The sequence below is a fragment of the Notothenia coriiceps genome, unplaced genomic scaffold (assembly GCF_000735185.1).
Source record: "Notothenia coriiceps isolate Sejong01 unplaced genomic scaffold, NC01 NC01_scaffold00020081, whole genome shotgun sequence".
Lineage (NCBI taxonomy): Eukaryota > Metazoa > Chordata > Actinopteri > Perciformes > Nototheniidae > Notothenia > Notothenia coriiceps.
The window spans coordinates 540412-551845 of NW_011352782.1; the positions used below are offsets into that span (position 1 = coordinate 540412).

Consider the following 11434-nt stretch of genomic DNA (forward strand, 5'->3'; position numbering starts at 1 on the left):
CACCAACACAGGTGAGTGTACTCAGAAGGACCTCCAATTATGCTCTTTTTAATTAGTCAGACTAGTTTAGACAACAACTGTTGTTTATAATAACCACTTATTCTGTCCGGCAGAGTTATCTTATAGTAGTTTTGAAAGGTAAGCATTATTCCAAAACAGCTAAAGAAATAATTTATTCCAAAACATTACACAATTAATCAGCTTATTTTACAACACATGCTTTCACATACATACTGAATGATGCTTAAGAGTAATATTAATCTCTGATTGGGAAGGGATTTGAGGTGATTTAATGAACATACATTATTTAAGTCAGAAGAAATTCTAACACCTTTACCAACACCTGTTCTTAAATTGAACCTGAAGGTCTGCAGTTAAAATTTGAAGAACTAGAAAAACATTGTACTCATGTTTACTGATCTTTTCATAGATCTGTGACTCGTCTTTTTTGGAACAAGCTAAGGTAAAAGATCTCACCAAAAGCATGTTATCTCCACTATCACCATGATACCAAACCATATATTTTGTCATGTTAACACTATTGTGGACTCCTCATCTGTTCAGCCTCCTCCAAAGTGCCATCATGAGCACAGATGCGGAGATGGCCTCCTATGGCCCAGCGGCCATTTACCTCCGAAAAACAGAGAGGGAGAGGATTGAGGCTCAGGCTGCCCCTTTTGATGCCAAAACATCCTACTTTGTGGCTGATGTGACGGATATGTACCTCAAGGGTAAACTTGTAAAGAAAGAGGGTGGCAAAGCCACAGTTGATACAGATTGTGGAAAGGTAAGTGATTCATTGTTTCACTTTTTGTAAAGTACGATGTCTTGACATTTACTGGAGTATTTGTACATTGTTTTTTAAATTTCAACTGACACTAGAGAATTAAAGAATTAAAAACAAATTAAGAATGTTATTATTTTATGAATTTCCTTTCAGACTCTCACTGTAAAAGAGGAGGACATCCATCTCAGGAACCCTCCAAAGTATGACAAAATGGAGGACATGGCCATGATGACCCATCTCAATGAGCCTGCTGTGCTGTATAACCTCAAAGAGCGTTATTCATCATGGATGATCTATGTGAGTTTCCACTCTGCCATACAGTTTATACAATGTTTCAATGTGAATGTAAATATGTATATATGTGTATCTATGTTTATGCTATCTGCTTTTACAGACCTACTCTGGCCTGTTCTGTGTCGTCGTGAACCCCTACAAGTGGCTTCCTGTGTACGACGCTCAGGTTGTGGATGCATACAAAGGCAAAAAGAGGATTGAGGCACCGCCCCATATCTTTTCCATCTCTGACAATGCCTATCAGTTCATGCACACTGGTAAGATTAATGTTACAAGTGTTAAGGATGATAAATACACAGAAGTTAAATGTACCTTAAACAAAAACTTTTGGAATGAACATTCAAAATGGAAATCATGTGAACTATGTACTGTATGTTTGTATTTAAGATCGCGAGAACCAGTCTGTCCTGATTACGTGAGTATAAAACAATTAAATATTTATAAGCTTCATGATAATGAAGCAGAATTTTGACAATGTGCCTCCTGTAACACAGCGGAGAATCCGGTGCAGGAAAGACAGTGAACACCAAGCGTGTCATCCAGTACTTTGCAACAATTGCAGCTATTGGATCTACTAAGAAGGCTGAGTCATCGTCTGGCAAAATTAAGGTAAACTAGAAGCTTAACAAAAAACTATTTCACAGAAAAGTTCATGTCAATGCGTATTTTTCATGTACGTCAAATCTTTTCTTGCAGGGCTCCCTTGAAGACCAGATCATTGCAGCCAACCCTCTGCTGGAGGCCTATGGTAATGCCAAGACTGTGAGGAACGACAACTCCTCTCGTTTTGTGAGTAATGCAGGAAATATATTTGTACCTTTTTGTTGCTGGATTAGAAAAACTGATTATTAATGACCTGGCCATTTAGGGTAAATTCATCAGAATCCACTTTGGCCCTACTGGAAAGCTGGCTTCAGCTGATATTGAAACATGTAAGTTTTAAACATGGTGTGAGTCAAGAGTTATTTGTCCTAAAATCTGGTCTCTGTTGAAATGATGCATTGAAATGTAAAGTAATTCCAGTTTGAACTTATATTTGTAATTCACAGATCTGCTGGAGAAGTCCCGTGTCACCTTCCAGTTGTCTGCTGAGAGAAGCTACCATATATTCTATCAGTTGATGACTGGCCACAGGCCTGAGGTCCTGGGTATGTTATACCAAAAGATTAAAACATTTTCCAGAAAAAAAACAAAAAAACAAGTTTGTTTATGTATTTATATTTTTTTCTTCTAGAGACTCTTCTTATCACCACCAACCCCTATGACTACCATATGATCAGTCAGGGTGAAATCACTGTCAAAAGCATAGATGATGTGGAGGAGTTTGATGCAACAGATGTAGGACAACAATTTGATGAAAACATATATTACACAAAGGAAAATGTTTCCCATACCAATAACTGCTTTATTTACATTGCAGATGGCAATTGACATATTGGGCTTCACTAATGAGGAGAAAATGGGCATTTACAAGCTGACTGGGGCTGTGATGCATCATGGAAACATGAAATTCAAGCAAAAGCAGCGTGAGGAGCAGGCTGAACCTGATGGCAATGAGGGTAAATTAGAAATTCTCAACATTTTAAGATTTGTGTAATAATTTATAGTTCACGTGTGTTTCATAATTACTTTGATTCTTTCATTCAGAGGCTGATAAAATCGCCTACCTCCTCGGCCTGAACTCGGCCGAAATGCTGAAATGTTTGTGCTACCCAAGAGTCAAGGTTGGAAATGAGATGGTGACCAAAGGTCAAACTGTGTCACAGGTAACAAAAAGTACATTCAATATTTGCCAAAATGTTAGCAAGGTTGACATTGTGATATGAAAATGTTTCTTTATAAATTACTACACTAAAATCCTTATTTCTAGGTCAAAAATTCTGTCAGTGCTCTGTGCAAGTCCATCTATGAGAAAATGTTCTTGTGGATGGTCATCCGCATCAATGAGATGTTGGCCACAAAGCTAGCCAGACAGTACTACATTGGAGTGTTGGATATCGCTGGATTTGAGATCTTTGATGTAAGTTGAAAAATACCTGAGCAGTTTTAAATTTCAACTTTATTTTGCAATGAAATTAAATGTTTCAATAACTACAGTACAACAGCTTGGAGCAACTCTGCATCAACTTCACCAATGAGAAACTGCAACAGTTTTTCAACCACCACATGTTTGTCCTGGAGCAAGAGGAGTACAAGAAAGAAGGAATTGAATGGGAGTTCATTGACTTCGGTATGGACTTGGCTGCCTGCATTGAGCTTATCGAGAAGGTATGTATTGACATTAGAAGAACATCTTGATTCATGTGCAAATGTTTGCTTCCTCAGTTGAATTTTAACAGCAAATGTAAACTCCTTCAAGCCAATGGGCATCTTCTCCATCCTTGAAGAGGAGTGCATGTTCCCCAAGGCCTCTGACACAACTTTCAAGAACAAGCTGCATGATCAGCATCTTGGCAAGACCAAGGCCTTTGAGAAGCCAAAGCCTGGAAAGGGCAAGGCTGAAGCTCACTTCTCCCTGATTCACTATGCCGGTACAGTGGACTACAATATCACTGGCTGGCTGGACAAGAACAAGGACCCCCTGAATGACTCAGTTGTTCTGCTCTACCAGAAAGCTTCAAACAAACTGCTGGCATTGCTGTATCTAACTCATGGTGGTGAAGGTAATAACAATCGTACACGTATTTGTGTGTGAAAAATCTAATCCACAGAGAAAAAACATTGGTTTTATTTATTCAGTCACATAAATATATTTTTTTCAAAACAGAGGCTGGTGCCAGTAAGAAGGCTGGGAAAAAGAAGGGTGGTTCCTTCCAAACTGTGTCTGCTCTTTTCAGAGTATGTATTGTTTCAAATTACAATATGATAAACAGTTGCTTAACACATCTTGAAATTCAGCTGACCGAATATCTTGTGTTTTCCGATGCACAGGAGAACTTGGGAAAGCTGATGTTCAACTTGAGGAGCACTCACCCTCATTTTGTCCGTTGCCTGATTCCAAATGAATCGAAGACCCCAGGTAAGAAGCGCATAACAAAGTTGAATTGACTTTATACAACATGGTTGTGAAAAGCAATGTTTCAATACAATGTGTTTGCAATACACAGAATGAACTTATTGGTCTTTGTGTTGTAAAAACAATCACAAGCCATAATGCTTGTTAAGCTGAATGATTTGGTTCAATGTACAGGTCTTATGCAGAACCACTTGGTCATCCACCAGCTGAGGTGTAACGGTGTGCTGGAAGGCATCAGAATCTGCAGAAAGGGCTTCCCAAGCAGAGTCCTTTACGCTGACTTTAAGCAGAGGTAACTGCAGTTTTAATTATTAGCAAGTCAAGTTAATTTCAGTACAACAAAAAAACACCAATAAAAGATGAGAGGTACATATAAGTAACAAAATTGTTTTCTCTTGCAGATACAAAGTATTGAATGCCAGTATCATCCCTGAGGGACAGTTTATTGACAACAAGAAAGCTTCAGAGAAGCTGCTTGGCTCCATTGATGTAGACCACACTCAGTACAAGTTTGGGCACACAAAGGTACATTTATATGGACAATATCAATAGCTATGAAGTGCATATGTCCAGTATCCATTTATACAAATGATTGAATTATTTCACTTGATAACCTAGGTGTTCTTCAAAGCCGGTCTGCTGGGTACCCTTGAAGAGTTGAGAGATGATAAACTGGCTAAGCTGGTGACCATGACTCAGGCTCGCATGAGAGGTTTCCTCTCAAGGAGAGAGTTTGTTAAGATGATGGAGAGGAGGTAGAATTATCATACAGTACACATAACTTTAGTGTACATTTTTAAATGTATCGTACATGTATTTCTGGTTGAATTCTAAGCAGTTTTACAGATTTCATTTCAGTAATAATCCCTTTTGTATTATCTCTTTTTAGAGAAGCTATTTATGCTGTCCAGTACAATATCCGTTCTTTCATGAATGTGAAAAATTGGCCATGGCTTAAATTGTACTTCAAGATCAAGCCTCTTCTTCAGAGTGCTGAGACGGAGAAAGAGCTGTTACAGATGAAGGAGAACTATGATAAGATGAAATCAGACTTGGCCACTGCCCTGGCCAAGAAGAAGGAACTGGAGGAGAAAATGGTCTCCCTGTTGCAGGAAAAGAATGACCTGCAACTCCAAGTGGCTTCGGTAAGTAGTAAACAAAAGCAAGTCTTATTGTATCACAAGTAATCCTAAATCATTGAAAGCTGTTGCTCACATTTTCAGATTCCAGGTGAGCAGTAAGTAGAGGCCATATACTTTATTTGCCTTCTTACTATATTGCAAAAGTAGATTAACTAAATGAATAATAACCAAAAATCAATGAATATTAAAATCTCTAAAAAGAAGATAACAAACAGACTCATTGCATGTCCAAACTACAATATAGGAAGGAGACAATCTCTCTGATGCTGAGGAAAGATGTGAAGGGCTCATTAAGAGCAAGATCCAGCTTGAGGCCAAACTCAAAGAGACAACCGAGAAACTGGAAGATGAAGAGGAAATGAATGGTGAGTTGACTGCTAAGAAGAGGAAGCTGGAGGATGAATGCTCAGAGCTGAAGAAAGACATTGATGACTTGGAGCTCACCTTGGCTAAAGTGGAGAAGGAGAAACATGCCACAGAAAATAAGGTTTCTATCACTTTAAATATACACTGATACAAAATGATAAAAACATTTGCACAGAATAACATGTATAGATGCTAAGTTACTTTAAAACTGTACCCTTCTTTTAGGTGAAAAACCTGACAGAGGAGATGGCATCTCAAGATGAAACCATTGCCAAGTTAACCAAGGAGAAGAAAGCCCTCCAAGAGGCGCACCAGCAAACACTTGATGATCTCCAGTCAGAGGAAGACAAAGTCAACACTCTGACCAAAGCCAAGACAAAGCTGGAACAGCAAGTGGACGATGTAAGAAAACAATTGTTATGACTTTGTGTTTTTTGTTCTTATATTGACTTCTTGGTGTTGATGATTGGTCTGTTAAATGCCTTATCAATACCTGTCTTCTGATAGCTTGAGGGATCATTGGAGCAAGAGAAAAAGCTCCGCATGGACCTTGAGAGAGCCAAGAGGAAGCTTGAGGGGGATCTGAAACTGACCCAGGAATCCGTAATGGATCTGGAGAATGACAAGCAGCAATCTGATGAGAGAATCAAGAAGTATTTGTTTGTTTGTTACTTTTAAACCTCACATTTTTCTATTGCCACAATGCAACCTTTTTTTTCTTTCAACAAAAGTTATAGCAAATATTTGTATTCCCACTCTTCAGGAAGGACTTTGAGAATAGCCAGCTCCTCAGCAAGATTGAAGATGAACAGACACTTGGTGCTCAGCTTCAGAAGAAGGTCAAGGAACTCCAGGTATGTATTTCACAAGAATATTTAATAAGTGATTTGGAGAAAACAAAGGATAACAAACCTTCTGGTCATTACCATTATTAAATCTAGGCTCGTATTGAGGAGCTGGAGGAGGAGATTGAGGCTGAGAGGGCTGCTCGGGCTAAGGTGGAGAAGCAAAGGGCGGACCTCTCCAGGGAGCTTGAGGAGATCAGTGAGAGGCTGGAGGAAGCTGGTGGAGCAACATCCGCTCAGATTGAGATGAACAAGAAGCGCGAAGCTGAGCTTCAGAAGCTGCGTCGGGATCTTGAAGAGTCAACCCTGCAGCATGAAGCTACCGCAGCAGCTCTCCGCAAGAAACAGGCTGACAGTGTTGCAGAGCTGGGAGAGCAGATCGACAATCTCCAGCGCGTCAAACAGAAGCTGGAGAAGGAGAAGAGCGAGTTCAAGATGGAGATTGATGATCTCTCCAGCAACATGGAGTCTGTTGCCAAAGCAAAGGTGAGTGGTTTGTTTTTTGCAAGGGGTGTGCTTTTTCTTATGGTTTTAAAGAAATATTCAACATACTTTTTCTGTTTGTAGGGCAATTTGGAAAAAATGTGCAGAACTCTTGAAGACCAGTTGAGTGAGCTCAAAACCAAAAATGATGAGAATGTTCGCAAACTGAATGACATCAGTGGACAGAAGGCCAGACTGCAGACAGAGAATGGTAAGCCACATGAGAGAGAAACTAAATGGAAACCAGTAGTAATTACTTTGATAAATGACAAGTTTACATGTTGTCCATCAGGTGAATATTCCCGCCAGCTTGAGGAGAAAGAAGCTCTTGTTTCCCAGCTCACCAGAGGCAAACAGGCCTTCACTCAGCAGATCGAGGAGTTTAAGAGGCACATTGAGGAGGAAGTGAAGGTATGATAAGTTTATCTTGAATCGAGTCTTCCTTTTTGAATAGTAGTCATTAAAAAAAATGTATATATAAAAGTATATTCTACAGACAAAATGTTTTTGTGAATTACATTTTTGCCAGATAATTAAAAGAAGAATCAATATTAATTAATGCTTAATATGTATGTACATATTAAAGTAACACGTGTTTTATTGTTCATCAGGCCAAGAACGCCCTGGCCCATGCTGTTCAGTCAGCCCGTCATGACTGTGATCTGCTCAGAGAGCAGTTTGAGGAGGAGCAGGAGGCCAAGGCTGAGCTGCAGAGAGGGATGTCCAAGGCCAACAGTGAGGTAGCTCAGTGGAGATCCAAATATGAGACTGATGCTATCCAGCGCACTGAGGAGCTGGAGGAGGCCAAGTATACAAACCAGTTTCTACTGTTCCATTAGTCAACACATCTGAATACATTGTAGTGTCTGTATGTATGCACGACTAAATGAATCCTTCCTTGCTACCTACAGGAAAAAGCTTGCCCAGCGTCTGCAGGATGCTGAGGAATCAATTGAGGCTGTGAACTCTAAGTGTGCCTCTCTGGAGAAGACCAAGCAAAGGCTGCAGGCCGAAGTGGAAGACCTCATGATTGATGTAGAGAGAGCTAACGGTCTGGCTGCCACCCTTGACAAGAAGCAGAGGAACTTTGATAAGGTAAGTGGTAAAACTTGTAATCAAATCCAGTGTCGTCACAAGATACACATACATATATTCAACCAACTGATTTTTAATTATCCTATAAAAATCTAGGTCCTGGCAGAATGGAAGCAGAAGTATGAAGAGGCCCAGGCAGAGCTGGAAGGATCCCAGAAGGAGGCTCGTTCTCTCAGCACTGAACTGTTCAAGATGAAGAACTCTTATGAGGAAACTCTGGATCACTTGGAGACCCTAAAGAGAGAAAACAAGAACCTGCAACGTAAATTAATCTCACTAAATAAAAAGTAACTTGTAACATACAGGTGTATGTTATGAACCTGTTTGGAGTTAAATCCTTATACGTCTACTTTCATTGTTCTATAGAGGAGATCACAGACATGACTGAACAGATTGGTGAGACTGGGAAGTGTATCCATGAACTGGAGAAATCCAAGAAGTCTGTGGAGGTTGAGAAGTCTGAGATTCAGATGGCACTGGAAGAAGCTGAGGTAATATTTGAATATCAGACCACTCACATGATAGCATATCTAAGAGCAAATACTATATATCACCATGCATCATTTTACTTAAAGGGTACACTGGAGCATGAAGAGTCCAAGATTCTTCGTGTTCAACTTGAGCTCAACCAGGTCAAAGGTGAGGTTGATAGGAAGCTGTCAGAGAAGGATGAGGAGATGGAGCAGATCAAGAGGAACAGCCAGAGGGTGATCGACTCCATGCAGACCAATCTCGATGCTGAGGTCAGAAGTAGGAATGATGCCCTGAGAATTAAGAAGAAGATGGAGGGAGATCTTAATGAGATGGAGGTTCAGCTGAGTCATGCCAACAGGCAGGCTGCTGAGGCCCAGAAACAACTGAGGAATGTCCAGGGCCAGCTCAAGGTGAGAGCTGTTTGATTGCTAAATGAAAAAAACATGTTTAAAAGTAAAGAAAGTGAGCATTAAGTCTTTATTTGAATGTTTTCAGGATGCCATACTGCACCTTGATGATGCTATCAGAGGACAGGAAGAAATGAAGGAACAGGTTGGCATGGTGGAGCGCAGAAATGGCCTGATGGTGGCTGAGATTGAGGAGCTGAGAGCCGCTCTGGAGCAGAGACAGAGAGAGCACGCAAAATAGCTGAGCAGGAGTTGGTTGATGCCAGTGAGCGTGTTGGATTGCTTCATTCTCAGGTGCATTTTTTATGTATTAATTCCAAAGAAACTAGTTTTATGAATACATTAATAATATCATATTAAACATGGGTTTATTGTCTATAAATTCAGAACACCAGTCTTATGAACGCCAAGAAGAAGCTGGAGACCGACTTTGTCCAGGTCCAGGGTGAAGTGGATGATGCTATCCAGGAAGCAAGAAATGCTGAGGAGAAAGCCAAAAAGGCAATCACTGATGTGAGTCTATGTTATGAATCTTCTTTTTTATGCATAATGCAACTTTGAAACATTTGACCATTGATATCAATACATTTTACATTGTAATTCCAAACTGAAAATCATTTCAGGCGGCCATGATGTGTGAGGAGCTGAAGAAGGAGCAGGACACAAGTTCTCACCTTGAGAGGATGAAGAAGAACCTGGAGGTCACAGTCAAGGACCTGCAGCACCGCCTGGATGAGGCTGAGAACCTCGCCATGAAGGGTGGCAAGAAACAGCTCCAGAAACTGGAGTCCAGGGTACGAACTGTACATAAATGCTCAAAATATAAGAGGTTTAGCCTGTACGTTTAGGGCAAAGAAGAAATGTAACCTTTCTTTGTACTAGTATTTTTGATAAAACTATATATCATCACATGACAGGTGCGTGAGCTTGAAACTGAAGTTGAAGCTGAACAGAGACGTGGTGCTGATGCTGTGAAAGGTGTCCGCAAATATGAGAGGAGAGTGAAGGAGCTTACCTACCAGGTAATTTCATATTCAACAAAAAACTATCATGAGTTCCTTATTGTTTGCATTCAGTCACTATACTTCATTAATACCAATTATTTATGTGTGTAGACTGAGGAGGATAAGAAGAATGTGTTCAGACTTCAGCATCTGGTGGACAATCTGCAGCTCAAAGTCAAGGCTTACAAGAGACAGGCTGAGGAGGCTGTGAGTCAAATGTTTTGTGATCTTACGTAGCACAAATCCATAAGGACACAAACAAGTCGAACTAATATGATGAAGTATTCATAAATGACATACTGTACATTCAAACCCTTCACAGGAGGAGCAGGCCAACACCCACATGACCAGGCACAGGAAGGTGCAGAATGAGATGGAGGAAGCTCAGGAGCGTGCTGACATCGCTGAGTCCCAGGTCAACAAGCTCAGAGTCAAGAGCCGTGATATCGGGAAGGTAACTGTAACAGTCTTTGCTCACACGCAAGGAGAAGGGAGTTGTGCAAGAACAAAACAGGTGTAATCTCAAATACAACAACTTAGAACTACACCAGCAAAATGAAGCACATTTAAATACTTCAGCTTCACCAAAAAGTGCTACTCCATGGCCAAGAGACCAGGCTGCCATCAAGATCTTATTGTCTTACTGAAAACCTAATTCTTGTTCAGCTTTCTAATCTCTGGCTGATTCACTGATGTCTTTCCACCAGCAGCAGGCGCCCCAACCTAACCCTACTGCTAGGGTAACCAATAGGATACAACAATTTGTAAAATGAGAGGGCACTTGTGTTTAATAGGGTGGTTTAGGTCAAATGTATATGTATATACTGTATACCATCATTTATTTATTTTCACAAGTGATGTAGCAATTGTATATGGTAAATTGTACATTTAAAATAAAACGTAGATAAAAAGATAGCTTATATTTGAAGATGTGTTTAATTATTGTTTTTTCTTTCTTTTTTCCAGTCTGACACTGCTGAATAGGAAGAAGCATCCTTCTGAAGACTTTCGACATAATTCATAAAATATGAACTAGCTGTTGAATTGTCTTCTTGTTATATCAATAAAATGCATCCTGAATGTATGAGTGAAAGAAACCTTCTTTGCCCCTAGGGGAATTTACTTTGCACAAAGGACATTAAAGAATATCAAAAGAACATCAACAACTGCGAAAAAAACATCAGAAACCATCATTAAAAAAACAACTTCTTGTAATTTCAAGAAACATAGAAAGATATATTTTCTTAAAAAGAAGCGACGTTGTAGAACCTTTTCAAACCAAGCATTTCGGTTAGCATTTCATTTCCATTTGCTATCAATACCCAGCAGGCCATTAATGGGTGTGTTGATTAAAGGGGACAGTAGAGGAAATGTAATAAAATACATCTGAGAAATTAACCAATCATTTCGAAAATGCTATCTCTTTAAACCTACTGCAGGTTGTGGGGTTAATAAGACAACTGTGTCCTATAAATATATATTATTCTCTTCATGCCAAATATGAATCACTGCTCCCTCCTT

General features: G+C 39.8%; 1 protein-coding gene across 1 annotated transcript; it reads left to right on the forward strand.

Moving 5' to 3' along the window:
- LOC104952491 (myosin heavy chain, fast skeletal muscle-like) lies at positions 1-10997 on the forward strand. Its single transcript, XM_010779316.1, is given in 42 exon segments — positions 1-11; positions 431-463; positions 565-787; positions 941-1084; positions 1182-1338; positions 1469-1496; positions 1576-1690; positions 1778-1870; positions 1950-2013; positions 2131-2229; positions 2316-2419; positions 2502-2640; positions 2729-2847; positions 2952-3101; positions 3179-3349; positions 3441-3744; positions 3849-3919; positions 4013-4100; positions 4272-4389; positions 4499-4622; positions 4716-4852; positions 4987-5242; positions 5484-5726; positions 5831-6007; positions 6113-6258; positions 6369-6459; positions 6547-6936; positions 7018-7144; positions 7226-7344; positions 7545-7741; positions 7845-8028; positions 8125-8290; positions 8395-8519; positions 8604-8912; positions 8998-9126; positions 9129-9203; positions 9297-9422; positions 9533-9703; positions 9827-9931; positions 10025-10120; positions 10236-10367; positions 10880-10997. Coding segments are annotated over 40 exon segments (5811 nt in total). The 5' UTR covers positions 1-11; positions 431-463; positions 565-583; the 3' UTR covers positions 10898-10997.
- Positions 10998-11434: the final 437 nt, after the last annotated feature.